General features: G+C 42.0%; 2 protein-coding genes and 1 long non-coding RNA gene across 3 annotated transcripts; 1 reads left to right on the top strand and 2 right to left on the bottom strand.

The window, feature by feature from the left end:
- Positions 1–58: 58 nt before the first annotated feature.
- Positions 59–4,162, top strand: LOC117271628 (uncharacterized). Its single transcript, XR_004502897.2, has 5 exons — positions 59–368; positions 1,407–1,504; positions 1,666–1,889; positions 3,354–3,642; positions 3,754–4,162. It is a non-coding gene; the product is annotated as an uncharacterized LOC117271628 (long non-coding RNA).
- Positions 4,163–4,459: 297 nt separating this feature from the next.
- Positions 4,460–8,750, bottom strand: LOC117272387 (putative G-protein coupled receptor 148). The gene is made up of 2 exons (XM_033651294.2): positions 8,184–8,750; positions 4,460–6,324 (listed from the first exon to the last, which is right to left on the bottom strand). The coding sequence occupies exon 2, from the start codon at positions 6,240–6,242 to the stop codon at positions 5,280–5,282; it is 963 nt and encodes a 320-aa protein (XP_033507185.1). The 5' UTR covers positions 6,243–6,324; positions 8,184–8,750; the 3' UTR covers positions 4,460–5,279.
- A 1,489-nt stretch (positions 8,751–10,239) lies between these two features.
- Positions 10,240–16,594, bottom strand: mterf4 (mitochondrial transcription termination factor 4). Its single transcript, XM_033650108.2, has 4 exons — positions 16,508–16,594; positions 15,755–16,184; positions 15,454–15,638; positions 10,240–10,721 (listed from the first exon to the last, which is right to left on the bottom strand). The coding sequence occupies exons 1-4, from the start codon at positions 16,532–16,534 to the stop codon at positions 10,329–10,331; spliced, it is 1,035 nt and encodes a 344-aa protein (XP_033505999.2). The 5' UTR covers positions 16,535–16,594; the 3' UTR covers positions 10,240–10,328.
- Between the last annotated feature and the right edge of the window lie 758 nt (positions 16,595–17,352).

Below are 17,352 nucleotides of genomic sequence, written 5' to 3' on the forward strand. Positions count from 1 at the left end.
GGAAACGACACTTCCCATGAGCCTCTCGTTCTCCACGTGGCTGTCCTTTGTTTGCAAACAAACTTATCAGGGTGAAAAAGTTAGGAAGAAGTGACGGCGGGTGAGCAATACACGCGAAACAACCGCAGTTTTACGGCGGTATTTGTGTAAAACTGAAGAAGACATTTTGTACCACAATATTAATAGTACACTGTACACCTAAATATCGTTTTATATACTTTAATACCCTGTATGTATATAACAACAGCCTTCCGTGTATTGACGTTGTCACACTGACACACAATGGCACATAAAAAACATTGATGTAATGTGATACTGAGGACACGTGAAAACAGGATGAAACGAAGCATGCTGCGTTTTTTTCCCAGGTGAGGAGGAAGGAGGAGCTAAGTTGGAACAAAGTGTCACAACTTCCTCAGTCTGTTGCAAAATATTTCTGAGAGCTCCCAGCAGAGTTCCCTGAAATTGTCCACGCTGTAACAGTTCCCCTATTTACCCTGTTTTGGTGCATGTGCATAGTATTCGAGAGCACTGTTCCCTTTACACATCATAGCTACTTATGTCAGTGGAAGTTACAGCTTGAGTGTGTATGTGTATATTACAGAATATACACATACACACTCACTGGCCACTTTATTAGGTACACCTTGCTTGTACAAGGTTAGACCCATTTTCTTTCAGAGCTACCTTAATTCAGAATCAGAATTAGAACCAGAAATACTTACTATTGATTCCCGAGGGGAAATTGTTGTGTTACAGGTGCTCCTTGCAAGAGAGGAAAGATACATGAAAATCTAAGAAATTTAAACAATAGTATTTACAAATATATAGTTAAAATAAACAGGAATTTTAACAAAAAAATAAAAAGAATAAATAAATATATATACATATATATACATATATATATATATTTCTTTCTTTCTGACATAGATTCAACAAGTTGCTGGAAACTTTCCTCTGAGATTTTGGTCCATGTTGACATGATGACATCACACAGTTGCACTGTATCAAATGATTCTGTGGTCATGCAGATTTTCAATAATGCATTAGGTAGAAAAAGATTTCCACACACTTAAATACATCTATGGTCTATTAGACCTTCATCAGAGTATACATATGCATACGTATACGATGTGAGACCGAGTGACGTGGAGCGGTAGCTATTCTGCATCGAATAACACATTAGGTAACATTTATTTAATCCTTGATTTTGTAGATATAATTTAAGTAAGTATGAAATAAAAAAAAGTTTGGAATAAAATCCACTTATTATAACTAAATAAAACAGACGCCTTCTGTTTATGTCATTTTAAAAAGAGAGAAAATTGAGTGAATCCATACTAATGCCACCATGTGGGTTTTAATTGAGAAGCACTTCCTGTCTTAACCCGCCTTTTTGAATGCAGCAGGCTATATCATCTAGCCACAAGACATTGAAGAGAGTGCAGATGGCAAGTGCCTCATTTCTCATCTCACAAATACTTATGTAAGCTGTTTGGCTAAGGTAAGGAGACATATTTTGTGATCACTTTAAACTGTCAACTGTTAAATAACACGATTTTATGGTTTGCTAAAAATGCATTGTTTTTAGATAGATGGCTGATGTGTTTTTCACTATTGTGACTCACTACACATGCTGCTTAATGTTATTTTTTCACGCTGCAGATTCGTCTCTCGTTCCACCACATCCCAACGGTGCTTTCAGAGGTTGAGATCTGGTGACTGTGGAGGCCATTGGAGTACAGTGAACTCATTGTCATGTTCAAGAAAGAAAAGTTTGAGATGATTTGATCTTTGTGACATGGTGCGTTATCCTACTGGAAGTAGCCATCAGAAGATGGGTAAACTGTGGTCATAAAGGGATGGACACGGTCAGCAACAATACTCAGGTAGGCTGTGGTGTTTAAACCATGCTCAGTTGGTACTAAGGGGCCCAAAGTGTGCCAAGAAAATATCCCCCACACCATTACACCACCACCACCAGCCTGAACCGTTGATACAAGGCAGGATGGATCCATGCTTTCATGTTGTTTACACCAAATTCTGACCCTACCATCTGAATGTGGCAGCAGAAATCCAGACTCATCAGACCAGGCAACGTTTTTTCAATCTTCTATTGTCCAGTTTTGGTGAGCCTGTGTGAACTGTAGCCTCAGTTTCCTGTTGTTAGCTGACAGGGGTGGCACCTGGTGTGGTCTTCTGCTGCTGTAGCCCATCTGCTTCAAGGTTGGACGTGTTGTTGGTTCAGAGATGGTCTTCTGCAGACCTTGGTTGTAACCAGTGGTTATTTGAGTTCCTGTTGCCTTTCTATCATCTTGAACCAGTCTGGCCATTCTCCTCTGACCTCTGACATCAACAAGGCATTTTCACCCAGAGAACTGCCGCTCACTGGATATTTTATCTTTGTCGGACCATCCTCTGTAAACCCTAGAGATGGTTGTGTGTGAAAATCCCAGTAAATACTCAGACAAGCCCGTCTGGCACCAACAACCATGCCACGTTCAAAGTCACTTAAATCACATTTCTTCCCCATTCTGATGCTTGGTTTGAACTTCAGCAGGTCGTCTTCACCATGTCTACATGACTAAATGCAGAGTTGCTGCCACATGACTGGCTCATTAACAATTTGCATTAAGCAGCTGAGCAGGTGTACCTAATAAAGTGGCTGGAGAGCATATACTGTTCACTTTTGTACTCCTGAAATGTAACAGCTTTCAGATTACCAGGTACCCTGTTAAAATGTATTAATATACCTACTTTGATTGCATAATCAAAGTAATGTAACCTATTACATCTGATTACAGGTGCTGGTGGTATATATTATATACACTCATTGGCCACTTTATTAGGTACACCTTGCTTGTACCAGGTTGGACCCCTTTTTCCTTCAGAGCTGCCTTAATTCTTCCTGTCATAGATTCAACAAGTTGCTGGAAACATTCCTCTGAGATTTTAGTCCATGTTGACATGATGACATCACACAGTTGCACTGTATCAAATGATTCTGTGGTCATGTAGATTTTCAGTAATGCATTAGGTAGAAAAAGATTTCCATACTCTTACATCTATGCAGTGTTTCACTTTATTGTTGAGCTTTCGGTCTATTACACCTTCATCAGAGCAGACATATGCATACATATTATTATTATTATTCCTGCAAGGCAACATAATTAATGTTATATTCTACAAACACGCTTTTTACCGAAAATAATATCTTTGGATGTTACCCTCATCAACTGTGTGTAACTGTTATTTAATTACATTTTTTTCTCTGACACTATGTCTATTTTGTAATTAATCTATGTAGCTATACACCATATTTGTGTGTGTGTCTGCTGTCTTTGTCCTTTAAGTCACAGGGCCACCACTCATCAGACCATGAATGCAGAGCAGGACCACTCACAGTCACAGGTCTCTGTCCCTGAAGTCAGTGCAGTGAACGGGCTTTTGTCACCAACAGTAAAACAAACCAACTGGAACATCCAGCAGTTTAGACACATCAGCAGCTGCACAAGGCAGGTTGTTTTGGGCACCTGCTGTACAAGTTCACCAGGACAACAAGTAGTCAGAGAAAACCACGAGGAAGACTCTCAAGATAACTGAGCTTCACTGCCAAGAGCAAACATGTCCAATAAAAACAAGGTAATCAATCAAACAGAAGAGCATCAGACATGTTGTATGGTGCCATAGAAACTGATACAAAAATGAGCAAACAATAAATGTGATATTTGTGTGTATCTGATCCACCTGCAGATGTAGACAGGCTGGCAGTGAGCGAGGCTCAGTGGCTCGATAACAAGCAAACATGCTTAAATTTGCCGCAGGAAAGAGCCATGACGCAGCCCCGTGGACAGACAAATGTGTCCCTCTGCTGTTGAGTGGTTGTACCGGTTGATGTCACACCGCAGACACAAAGATAAGTCCCTGCAGCAAGGATGTCTGACTCATCACTATCCACCACACCTTCCTAAACGAGGGAAGGTGTTCTGTCAGTCAGCCAGTTGTTAATGATCTTGGACAGGCAGATTTAGACAAACACGGCTTTGAGGGCAAATGGAGTAAAGTGCTTGGCTACAACAGTATGATCATAAACCTGAGGCTTAGTGTCACGTTCTGCCCAGCTTTTACATTACATAATGAGGATAAAATACACATATGGGTTGCACAGTTTATTTATTTTTTAAATCATGGGATTAAAGACGCCTCAACACTGAGACATAAACTCAGAAGGCAAGCATATTCTCATTCGGATCCACACATGCATTAAACTAGCTCTCATTACACACACAACACACACGATGACAGGTAGCAGGGGTGTTGGATCACTAATTTACAATTCACCGTAACCATGATATGTGTTATTTAGAAGAAAAGAGCAGAATGACAAATGAGGCTCGCTGAGGTGATGCAATGGAAAACATGGACAGGGCAGTAAGCAGGGCTGTAGCTACCACTGGGAACACAGGGGACATGTCCTGAGTATTGTTTCTGGGAATATGGGGAGTTTAACGAGCTGAGGAGGAGTTTATGTTCTAAATTTAGACACAAATTACACATGGTGTTTTAGAGTCACTATTTTTACATTTGCTGCTGTAAAGCCAAAAAAAGAAAGATAAAAATAAAGGGATTTTAGGGTTACTTGGACATGGAATTTAGACAATATACACCAATAAACAATATATTTTAAAGGTCCTATTTTATGCTCATTGTAAGTTCATGCCTGCATTTTTGGTTTCTGCTTGAAAAAGTTTCATGCTTTAATGTTCAAAAAACACTTTATTTTCCTCAAACTGTCTGCCTGAATATACCTGTATTCACCCTCTGTCTGAAATGCCCCGTTTTATTACCTGTCTCTTTAAGCCCCCACTGATAAAAACAGCCCGGCTCGCTCTGATTAGTTAGTGTTCACATCACAACTTCCCAGAAGTCCTGACAGCTCATTCAAAGGCACAGTTTCTGAATACAGACTTGATGCATTTCTCTGTGGACTGAGCGTTTTGACACTTTAACAGTATTTATATAGCACCTATACCTGCTCTATAATAAAAAGAAGACATGGATATTAGATTTTTTTTATGATATGGGACCTTTAAATGAATGTAGAAAATGTGGAAATAGAAAAATAGACTCTTTTTGATGGCTAGTCAAAATAAAATTGCCTTTGGGGGATCTGAACTCATCCTGGTTACTGTCCTTACAGTTACAACAGAAAATATGTGCATCACAAATAAATCCATTGGAGACATTTTGATAAACAGACAGTCTGTAAGTGTCTTCTTTTAACCTGTGATCTGGCCGAGTCTCCTGTGCTGTTTCAGCAGCTGCATCAGAGTGTCAGAGAGCTCCCTGTACCGCAGCCCATACAGGTATGGAGCAAACGCTCTGGGCAGCAACATGAGAATACACATATTGATTGTGCTGATCCACACACGAACATCCTGACTTATGTCTTTCCTCAGAAACAGGGAGAGCTCCAGAGTGAATACAAAGCCGGGGACAAAGTAGAGCAAGAGAAGAACCCCGTGAGCCAGCAGCGTGACCCGGGCCCTGGAGAAGCGGTTCTGCCAGATGCCTTGGGTCCTTGTTACCATGTAGAGCCGAATGTAGCAGTATAAAATGAGTATAGTACAGATGAGTGCAGTGATGAAGAAGTAGATGTGGATCTGATCTCTGTTCTGGCCCTCAATGAAGCCGAGGGAGATGAGGACCAGGCACACAGCTCCCGTCTCATGAGGAGTCACCTTCTTCACCTCCATTATGATCACCAAGGTGAACGGGTACATGGCTGCCAGCAGCCACACCCCCACCAAAATGCGGCGGATGCGGGCTGGTGGAAGAATGTCATGGTAACGGAGAGGCCAGCGAACCGCAGCGTAGGTGTCGACCACCATGAGGGTGACTGTGAGGATGGCACAGCAGTAGACGGTGACAGTGACGGCTGTGACGAGCTCACACACCAGCCAGTGGAATCGAGCTTTGGCAGCATTACATATCACCATAGTCAGGTTGAGGATGAGGAAGAGGATGTCTGCTGTCAGGGTGTTGGCCACTAGAACGTAACGTGTCTCCTGACGCAAGGCACGGGACAGAAAAATGGACGTCAGGAGAATGGGGTTTGCCAGCAAGGTGGCCAGAGTGATGACTGTAGCAGGGATGATAAACAAATTTAGGTTCCACTTCCGTATACACTCCTCCCAGTCCTGTGTGATGTTTGAAATGGAAATGAACACTGATGAGGTCATTTTGTCTTTTGAGGAATGGAGGCACAGATGCTCTGACTGAGGTGTGTTTTATGATGTGTTGACTACTTCCTCCAGCAACTTCCTGTTAATGAAAAGACCATAAATTAATATCAGCAGAGTGGACCACGTAAAAAAGGAAGCACGTTTATGCATCCAAATACAGAGTCTAGTGCAGTGATGGTTCCCAACTGGTCCAGCGACAGGGTCTAGATTTCTCCTTGGTCATTGGTTCACGGTCCACACAGGTGAATCTATTCGTCATACTTGTGCTTGGCCATGTCGTTGAACTAGTTTGCTGTCTCTGTTAAGTGGCAGTCTGTTTGTCAGTCACACTACAGCAGGATACGGCACTTCAAAATGAAATCTCTGTGCCGGAAATTCACTGTACTCCAAAATAAAGTGTGTTTTTTACAAACTTCACACATTTGCAAGTCACTTGCGGTCCATTCAGAATGGACCCGTGACCCACCAGTTGGGAACCACTGGTCTACTGTATGAGTAGTGGGACTATTTTACATATATTTTTCATATAATTATAACCAAATTAACTGCTGTGAGAAAATAAGTAACAGTAACAGTAACTGAAATATGAAAAATGAAATATGGTCTTTAAACAATATCTCTCAAGGTGTTCATACCCATCCAACGCATTCTCACTCCGACCTCGTCACAGACTGACGTTTGGTCATGGACTTTCCATGTCCACATATGATGTGAAAGGTACCCTGGGTGCGTTGGTTGTTGAGGGTTACATGCATTGTCTTCTTTCAAAATACACTTCTGTTTTCACAGGAAATTCACCATTCACATACAGTCTCTTTCAAAATAAAAACACTACGTTGGTTTCTACACTACACTACTTTTTTTCCTTCAACAACAAACACGTGGTTGGGTTTAGGCAAAAAGAACAGGGTTTGGCTTTAGAATCTTACGGGACATGAACACCACTCTCACTGGTGAAAGTCAGTGTTTCTTGGACCCATCCATCATTAATCCCGCCCGCCCCAGTTGGACTTTTGCTGCCTTAACTTTTGTCCCTGTCCTGCTGTGTTTCCCCCTGACGCTGCCACTCACTATTAAACTACTACGACCGTGCATCATCCCAACATTAAAGAATGCCTTTTTTTGTTGGTTTTGTGACGCCACAAGACGACTTCTGCAAAGGCGTAGGTTTGTTTTAACATCAGGTTTGACACATTAATATAGCTCCAACAGAAATTTTGAGCATTAAACACTTAATTTTCTGCATTTTGGTGATTTTTTCTGCATCAATTTATGGTGTAAATTTCTTTAATTTTGTCAAAATAAAATCCTTCCCTATTTACATGTTTTTACGGGGGGGGGGGGGGGGGGGGGGGGGGGGGCACATGCATGTGATCTAAACTTCTAGGGGAATGTGTCCCTTGTGCCTCCCACAAAACCTAAACACAGTCCTAAAATTTTGCAGTTCCCTCTTCGCTATTTATAGTCCAGGCTGGATTAGTTCAGTCAACACCATTACGAAAATGAAAAGCCAACATTCAAATATGAACGCACAGTAGAAGACTTAGCCCGTTGTGTTTTATGTTGCCAAAGAAAACAAATGCAAATGAACAAGCTGAAGCTGTCTGTTGTTAAGTCAATGCAAGCTGCATTATAAAATACACATTAAAATTTTACATTTTAAAAATGAACAATCAACTGCAGCTGCAGTTTGAGTGGAACATAATTTTTTAGAACTTAATATACATAAATTTCCCGACACTCTTGGGTTGGCATCAGTATTAAAAGCTAAAATGAAAATTTTAATAATGCAAACATAATTATGCCACTGCCACCCCCTGCACAAATGCCGACAAACACTTGAGACTAAAACAGATAATTGCTTGGTTCTATTTCTATGTCTTTGTGAGAACACACACATCGACAAATTATTGATTGACCAAAGGTAGGTTTTCTTACCTGATGTCCCAGACAGAAAAACCTCTCTGTATTAGTCCATTAGGACTTTACGCTTCGATAAATCAATGGATGTTTTGTACGACTGGTCTCACACGCTGGCCTTATCTGATGTACTCTGTTGACTCACACAGATAATATACTGTAAGGGATGGAGAAAGCTACAGCCACTCGTCAGTCACATAGTTACAGGGTGGAGCTTTTATCCTCTTCGCTGCTTCTCATGCTGTCACTTTTTCCATGTTTTATATCCAAGAAGTTTTAAGTGGCTTGATTCAAGAAAGCCATTTGAAAACCATCTTGTTTAAATTGATTAGATTCACATTTTCATCTTACTGGAATTTACACCAATCATCAATGATGTCAAACTCTAATTGCTTTAAAGGGACAGTTCACCCCAAATCCCAAAAAAAATATTCCTCCTCTTACCTGTAGTGCTGTTTATCAGTCTAGATTGTTTTGGTGAGTTGCAGAGTGTTGGAGATACCGGCTGTAGAGATGTCTACTTTCTCTCCAATATAATGGAACTAGATGGCACTCGGCTTGTGGTGCTCAAAGCACCAACAAAATATACATTTGAAAAACTCAACAGCAATGTCTCTTTCCAGAAATCATGACCTGGTTGCTCAAGATAATCCAGACTGTTTTGAGCAGTTTCATGTAGGAGCTACACCTGCAAATCATATCATCGCGCAGGAGGAAGTGTGCATTTACTGCTAGCTTACCTAGCACCACTAAGCTAGCTAATGTTAGCACTCTCACAAGCATGAACCTCTTGTCCATGAGTAGATGCACACCTCCTTCTGCGTGGTGATAAGCTTGGCAAGTTTAGCTTGGTAAAAAGAAATTAGTTCCTACATGAAACTGCTCACAACAAGGTCACCATGCAGAAGGAAGTGTGCAACTACTCATGGACAAGAGGCTCGAGCTCATGACAGTGCAGGATATAAACATTACTGCCGCCCTTCTTGGCTGAGCTGTAACATTAGCTAGCTCGTGGTGCAAGGTGAGCGAGCAGAAAATGCACTCTTCCTTCTACATGGTGATACGGTCGGCGGGTGTAGTTTGTCAACGAGAAAATAGTTTCTACATGAAACTGCTCACAACAAGGTCTGTGGATTATCTTAAGTAACAGGTCATGATTTCTGGAAAGAGACATTGCTGCTGAGTTTTTCAAATGTATTTTTTGAGTGCCACCTAGTTCTGTTATATTGGAGAGAGAGCAGACATCTCTACAGCCGATATCTCCAACATTTGGCTATTCTCTACTCGCAGGGGCAGCAGGCTGAGCAAAGTGCCCCAGACGTCCCTTTCCCCAACAACACTTTCCAGCTCCTCCTGGGGGACTCTGACGTGTTCCCAGGCCAGATGAGATATGTAATCCCTCCAGTGTGTTCTGGGTCTGCCCCGAGGCCTCCTACCAGTGGGATGTGCCCAGAACACCTCCAACGGGAGGCACCCAGGGGGCATCCTGATTAGATGCCCGAACCACCTCAACTGACTCCTTTCCACGCAAAGGAGCAGCGGCTCTACTCTGAGCTCCTTCCGGATGTCCGAGCTCCTCACCCTATCTCTAAGGCTGAGCCCAGCCACCCCACGGTGGAAACTCATTTCGGCTGTTTGTATCCATGACCTCATTCTTTAAGTCACTACCCAGAGCTCGGTCACCAAAAGGAAAAATATGAATTTTTGATTTTGGGCTTAATTGTCGCTTCAGCTTGTGTTGAGTCACTTAAGGGAAGTCAAAAGCTTTTCGACCATGAAAAGAATATATGTAAGAAAATATTCACCACATTCCCATCCAACAAGTGTGACTCATCCATATATTGGTCATCTATCAATCTAACCACACTGACGTCACCACATTTTGCGCATTGACGCTGTCACTTAATGAACACAGAACCTCAAATTAAAAGAGGCCACTTGGTTCCAATCTGTTACCACAATGGGCACAAAAGAGAACAAGCTAGGTAACGATACCTGCGACATTGTTTCCCATGTGTGTTTTAGATGAGAATTTTCTAAGCACTTCATGACAAATCTGAGTTCAACAACCTGATGAAAGGAAACATTTTATTAGTTTATCACCATCAGATTTTCTTATCATGTAATTCCTCCTTCAAACCCAGTCCTTCCCATAGTGTTCTGTCATTTCTTTCTCCTCCTCTTCCTGTATCCATCTCTCCCTCTACTCTCCTCATCGTCTTCAACTTCCTCTTCCTCGCCACCGTCACTATCAGCTTCAACGGTGCCCCAGTGCTTCTCCTCTTCCTGCCATTCTCTTGCCATCAGTCTCTTAAATACATCGTACTCCTCCGCTGACGCATTGGCAACATGTTGGAGGAACGTGTCCTCGTCAGCGCTGAGGATGCTCTCCAGTTTGGGGTTAATGATGAGCGTCTGTCCCTTCTTGTCTGGGGTCTGATACAGGCCCCTGCGCTCCAGAAAACAGTGTCGACAGCGCACCTCATCCAGAGTGAAACGGAACAACCTGCACTTCGCCATCTCCGCCTGTTTGACACCCATTCGGAAGTAGACGTACTGTGGAGAGATGAGTTAATACATGCTGTTACAAACAAGAAAGTAAGATGTAACTTAACATGGCTACACGGCATATATCAGATTATTTATAATAATAACTTTATTTGTAGAGCACTTTTTGAGCTGCTTTCCAATGTGCAGAAATGTAAGCATATCCATATGCCTTTAATTAATATACCTGTAAGCATGCATACATATACACATGGCTGCAAATACATACACTCCCATACATACAATAAGCCCATCAACTGTCAGGAGAGGCCAATCTGTAAAAGTTTTCAGACGAGATTTAAAGACATGAACGAAGACGTGAAAGGCTATTCCAAAGCCGAGAGACAAGAACTGAAAAGGTTCGACCACCCTTTGTCTTTAACCTGGACTCTGGTGCCAGATCATTGAGAGCCTTGTACGTACAGTACAGGCCAAAAGTTTGGACACACCTTCTCATTCAATGCATTTTCTTTATTTTCATGACTATTTACATTGTAGATTCTCACTGAAGGCATCAAAACTATGAATGAACACATGTGGAGTTATGTACTTAAGAAAAAAAGGTGAAATAACTGAAAACATGTTTTATATTCTAGTTTCTTCAAAATAGCCACCCTTTGCTCTGATTACTGCTTTGCACACTCTTGGCATTCTCTCCATGAGCTTCAAGAGGTAGTCACCTGAAATGGTTTTCCAACAGTCTTGAAGGAGTTCCCAGAGGTGTTTAGCACTTGTTGGCCCCTTTGCCTTCACTCTGCGGTCCAGCTCACCCCAAACCATCTCGACTGGGTTCAGGTCCGGTGACTGTGGAGGCCAGGTCATCTGCCGCAGCACTCCATCACTCTCCTTCTTGGTCAAATAGCCCTTACACAGCCTGGAGGTGTGTTTGGGGTCATTGTCCTGTTGAAAAATAAATGATCGTCCAACTAAACGCAAACCGGATGGGATGGCGTGTCGCTGCAGGATGCTGTGGTAGCCATGCTGGTTCAGTGTGCCTTCAATTTTGAATAAATCCCCAACAGTGTCACCAGCAAAACACCCCCACACCATCACACCTCCTCCTCCATGCTTCACAGTGGGAACCAGGCATGTGGAATCCATCCGTTCACCTTTTCTGCGTCTCACAAAGACACAGCGGTTGCAACCAAAGATCTCAAATTTGGACTCATCAGACCAAAGCACAGATTTCCACTGGTCTAATGTCCATTCCTTGTGTTTCTTGGCCCAAACAAATCTCTTCTGCTTGTTGCCTCTCCTTAGCAGTGGTTTCCTAGCAGCTATTTGACCATGAAGGCCTGATTCGCGCAGTCTCCTCTTAACAGTTGTTCTAGAGATGGGTCTGCTGCTAGAACTCTGTGTGGCATTCATCTGGTCTCTGATCTGAGCTGCTGTTAACTTGCGATTTCTGAGGCTGGTGACTCGGATGAACTTATCCTCAGAAGCAGAGGTGACTCTTGGTCTTCCTTTCCTGGGTCGGTCCTCATGTGTGCCAGTTTCGTTGTAGCGCTTGATGGTTTTTGCGACTCCACTTTGGGACACATTTAAAGTTTTTGCAATTTTCCGGACTGACTGACCTTCATTTCTTAAAGTAATGATGGCCACTCGTTTTTCTTTAGTTAGCTGATTGGTTCTTGCCATAATATGAATTTTAACAGTTGTCCAATAGGGCTGTCGGCTGTGTATTAACCTGACTTCTGTACAACACAACTGATGGTCCCAACCCCATTGATAAAGCAAGAAATTCCACTAATTAACCCTGATAAGGCACACCTGTGAAGTGGAAACCATTTCAGGTGACTACCTCTTGAAGCTCATGGAGAGAATGCCAAGAGTGTGCAAAGCAGTAATCAGAGCAAAGGGTGGCTATTTTGAAGAAACTAGAATATAAAACATGTTTTCAGTTATTTCACCTTTTTTTGTTAAGTACATAACTCCACATGTGTTCATTCATAGTTTTGATGCCTTCAGTGAGAATCTACAATGTAAATAGTCATGAAAATAAAGAAAACGCATTGAATGAGAAGGTGTGTCCAAACTTTTGGCCTGTACTGTAGTTAAAAGAACTTTAAAAGGGATTCTAAAAAGAGACTAGAGGCCAAAGCAGGGAAGCCAAAAGAGGCGTCCTGTTCTGGTCAAATGTCTAACTGCTGAAGTTTTTAACGATTTGGAGCTGGTATACAGGTGAAAAAAGACATTACAGTAATCAATATTAGTGGCTAAATAATCAGTTTCACAGTTAATAGCAGCACAAAACCTGAAATGAACCTTTCTTACAACACTGATCTATTCACAGCCACAGTTGCAAAAGGATGTGGAGTTCAGTTATGACCACCAGAGGGAGTATTGTAGCAGTGTCCCAACTCCATGCTGCACAGCAGGTTCAGAAAATGTAAAGGCGGCCTATACGAACGGGGACATCCGGCCCAGATGCCACCTCTGAGCGGCCCAGCATTCATAAATCTGATATACCAATGTAACTGAAATATGTTAACTACATTTAGTGCTCTGAAGTAGCTAACGATAGAGCCATCTCGCTTCCCTCTCATCTTTGTTGAGCTACACATGCACAGTGCCAACTAGGCAGGCTCGATGGATCGGTATATCGAAATTGCCAGTTATATCGTTCAGAAATCAGCTTTCTTCTCATGCTGTGACTCAGTTATGACCACACTAATAGCTGTCTTCTCCTAAAACTTTTCCTTGACCTCGATGGTAAACGTCATGAGGTGACGTGAGGTGAGGTTTGTGTGTGAGGCAGAGAGGGAGGTAAATACTGGAAGAGAGAGATAGTGTTTTATTGGTTATTTTTATTGCCACCTGTTATGGTTTTGTGAACTGACGGCATTAATAGCTCTTTTTTTGTTTTGTTTCTGCGCTATGTGATGTGCCTGGGTCAGATATGTGACCGTCACTTCTTTATTTTGACAGTGAAACAATGAGCATTGCTATTTTTCACTATGTTCATCTGTATGTTTAAAATTTGTCATTACCAAAAGCTAAAAAAAAAATTCTTTTTAAATCCGTCCCGATTAAATTTGTAACTGAATAGCTCTGACGTCGAGTGTTTACGCTGGGGGGGAAAAAAAAGCATGGACATTAAAAATGTTTAGCTCTGAGTGTGCTGTTAATGGACACTATTGTCCTACAACGCAAGGAAATTAATGAGCTGCTCCCGGCTGGATAGAAATCAAATTGTGGATGGTGGTGAAACAGCTGCTGGTACACGACATGAATAAATACTGTCTGTTTGTGAAGTGTGTATCAGAGACTGACATCTGTCAGCATTTGTCTTGAATCATTTCCTGTTAGGGCACAGCGATGTTGATTTCTTGTGTACTAAATAGAAAAGTAAATAGTGTACACTGTATGTAATTACTGTCTGGTTTGAATTGGGACACAGTCTATGTGAATAGCGAGGGTGTTGTCTTTTACAGCTGTGACTTTTGATGTGATGTTTGGTCAAGTTTTGAGGAAGTCAATAAATCTGCGGTTGACCATGAGAACAGTACTTTATACATTGGGAGCTGCTGCCTGACTGAAGAGCTATTGAACTTCTTTATAGTTCAATTAGCCCTGCAACTAATGTTGATTTTTTATATCCTTCTTTTTCTTTAACTTTGATGACTACGGCTCATAAAAATAAAGAATCCAGTATCTCAAAATATTAGAATATTATGTTCGCAATCAAAAAAAAAAAAAAGAATTTATAATACAGAGATGTCGACTGTCTGAAAAGTATGTTCATTTATGCACCTAATACTTGGTCAGGCCTCCTTTTGCATGAGTTACTGCATCAGTGCGACATGACATAGGGGCCATCAGCCTGTGGCACTGCTGGGGTGTTATAGAAGCCCAGGCTGCTCTGATAGCGGCCTTCAGCTCGTCTGTATTGTTGAGTCGGGTGTCTCTCATCTTCCTCCTGACCTGAGCCGCATAGACTGTCTGTGTGGTTCAGGTCACGGGAGTAGCAGTAAGGATGCATTCACACTGGAGCCATTTGGTCCGCTTTAAATGAACCCTGGTCTGCTTCCACAGATAGTTCGCTTCGTTTGGAGTGGTGTGAGCGCTCATTCGTACTCTGGCACGGACCAAAGGAGCAAACCCTGGTCCGCTTGAAAACTGGGGGTCTTGGTTCACTTGCAAGTGAACCCGGGTGCGGTTCGCTTACAGTGGGAAATGCAAACGGACTATCCAGTGAACTAAAGAGAGGAAGTGACGTAGAGCGCAATGCATTTTGGTGCTTAGTGTTTTTGTGGTGACCAAGCCAGCTGAAGGGGATGGATTTCTGTTTTTGGATGAGCCGGGTTTTCTTCTTCCTCATGCTTTTTTTCTTCATGGTCAGTGGTCGTTTCGGGCAATACCGCCCCCAAACGATCAGCTGTTGTAATTGTGTGATGTCCAGGTGGTTTGGTCCACTTTAAAAAGTGCAGTGTGAAAGTGAACCAAACCAAATGAAGGTGTGAAATTTTTCGGCATTCCCCACCCAATCGAACCGAGTCCCCCGCACTATCCTGGTGTGAATGCACCCAAAGAGATTAAAGGCTCAGGAAACCTTTGCAGGTGAGTTAATTGGCTGATTAGAGCTCTTCTCAAGACTGTGTGAGCCTGGAATAAATACAATTTTCCATTCTCACATAACAGAAGAAATATTCAACTTTTTCACAGTATCCTAATTCATTGAGATGCACCTGTGTGTCTCTAAAACTGCCTCATTCTTCTCTTGTCTTGTTTACATGCTGACCTGAAACTTGTACTCCAGCTGATCCATGTTCTCCAGTACGACTGCCGGAGTATCTCTGAGGATGTCTGTGACCTGCTGGACGGTAAACAGGCACTTCTCCCTGAGGAACATCACCACACTTTTTACTGTCTTCACAGGCACAGTGAGGATCTGGGGATAATAGGACACCACTCTCTGGAGGCTGCCTGAAGGGAGGTGTAAGGAGAAATACTGGTTTTATATTCACAGGAAGCATCTCATTAATATTGAGGACTTCGACAATATTTTGATGAACTATACTGCACGGTGATCACAATCTCACCTTCAGCTAAACCCAGTTTCCGCATGTTGACTATGCGCTGCTGAAGCTGCGATTCTTTGACAGTGTACAGCTCGGGACATTTCTCCAGCAGCTTCAGCACAGTGGAGGGACTGAGGCCCAAGACAAACAGAGCTGTGAGAGTTGACAGAGCATGTTTGGCAGCATTTCCTCCTCGGAGTTTGGACACGGCTTCACAGATCTGCTCTGCCTGGGTGTCTGTGAATCCCATATCCAGCAGGGAGTGTAGGGACAGTTCTGCCACTGGCTTACAGGGGAGGTCATGGTTGTGTTGCGTTGGCTGCAGAGTGCTCTGGCTGGTGGGGGAACAGAACAGTCTGCACCCGGTGCACAGAGGACGGAGGTGGCTTCTCCCAAACCGAAGTGGGTTGAAGACAGAGGAGGTGGGATTTCTCACAATCCACCTGAGAGCCTGTAGAAAATAAATGATGGTTATGATACACAAACGGCACTTACGTTATGTCCCCGTTCATAGTGAACAGTCTAAACAGCACAACTGTCATGGCTGTAGAGCAACTGCGAGAAGTTAGCAGAAGATAGACTAATAAACCAGCTGTGCTATCGTTAGCATGTTAGCAAACATGAAGGTTATAGCGGACGCTTACAGGCTGCTGGTCGCTTCTTCGACATTTTTAAGCACGTAGCTCATTAAATTAAATATTCTACAATGTAATAATTGTACTTTAAGTTAAAAAAAATAAACAAACTGTCATATTTGGTAGCATTTTGATTCACCTGACGCGCAGCAACTCGAGTACCCATGCTTGTCCTTCGTACATATACTTCCGTCTTTCAGCCTGAACAGACAGTAGAGGACAAAGGTTCCGCTTACAGGAAACACAGGAAAAACAAAAATTAGACTTTTGAATTTCTCTTTAGACGGACACTAACCATCAAAGAGGAGACGAGACGTTTTATTTTTTAATGTCAACGTGTTTTTAAACATGGAATTGCTCTGTATGCTCCAACAAATGTGTTAATTCATTTTTTTTAAATTTCTGAGCAAATGGACAAGAATGATCAACTTATTTTTTATGAATTCATAAGAATATTTAAGTGAAATGCAATCAGTCAGTTCCAGTAATTTGCATAGTCGAAACAGTGTAATAATAATAATAATAATAATAATATATGGTAGGGGTGGGGTGTCTTATGCATAGTCTTCGTTTATGGTTTGAGTTGTAGCGATTGTTTTATTGAGCAGAATATAATTGCGTTTCTTGCTGCTTTCTTTGAAGCTTTAACATATATTAAAAAGCTCAGAAACACAAAATGCTTACCTTGTCTTATCTATGTTTATACAACAATCTGCTCATTTATATGTGAATAAACCTGCACTTTATAGGGTAGAATATTACTGATTAAGCATTTTAACTCAAGTTTACAAACAGTATTTACAGCAAAGTTTTCCCCAAATTTCAGACAAATTAATCAACTTTAAGAGTTTCATTCCTCACCAAATAAAGCACATGTGGTTATAGCTTTCACTACTCTCCTGGCAAAACGTTTCATCATTCTAAATTGGAAGCACCTTGCTCCCCCATCCTTTTCTCATCAGGTCAAGGATGTTATGTATTTCT

This window comes from Epinephelus lanceolatus, chromosome 12, assembly GCF_041903045.1.
Source record: "Epinephelus lanceolatus isolate andai-2023 chromosome 12, ASM4190304v1, whole genome shotgun sequence".
Taxonomy (NCBI): Eukaryota; Metazoa; Chordata; class Actinopteri; order Perciformes; family Serranidae; genus Epinephelus; species Epinephelus lanceolatus.

Bases quoted from the DNA above. Each gene is read 5' to 3' on its own strand.
- LOC117272387 (XM_033651294.2), bottom strand. From the start codon at position 6,242: ATGACCTCATCAGTGTTCATTTCCATTTCAAACATCACACAGGACTGG.
- mterf4 (XM_033650108.2), bottom strand. From the start codon at position 16,534: ATGGGTACTCGAGTTGCTGCGCGTCAG. The intron at 15,639-15,754 runs GTGAGATTGTGA...ACCTCCCTTCAG, and splicing joins GAAACTGGGTTTAGCTGAAG to GCAGCCTCCAGAGAGTGGTG. The intron at 10,722-15,453 runs GTCAGCATGTAA...ATCTCTCCACAG, and splicing joins AGCTGGAGTACAAGTTTCAG to TACGTCTACTTCCGAATGGG.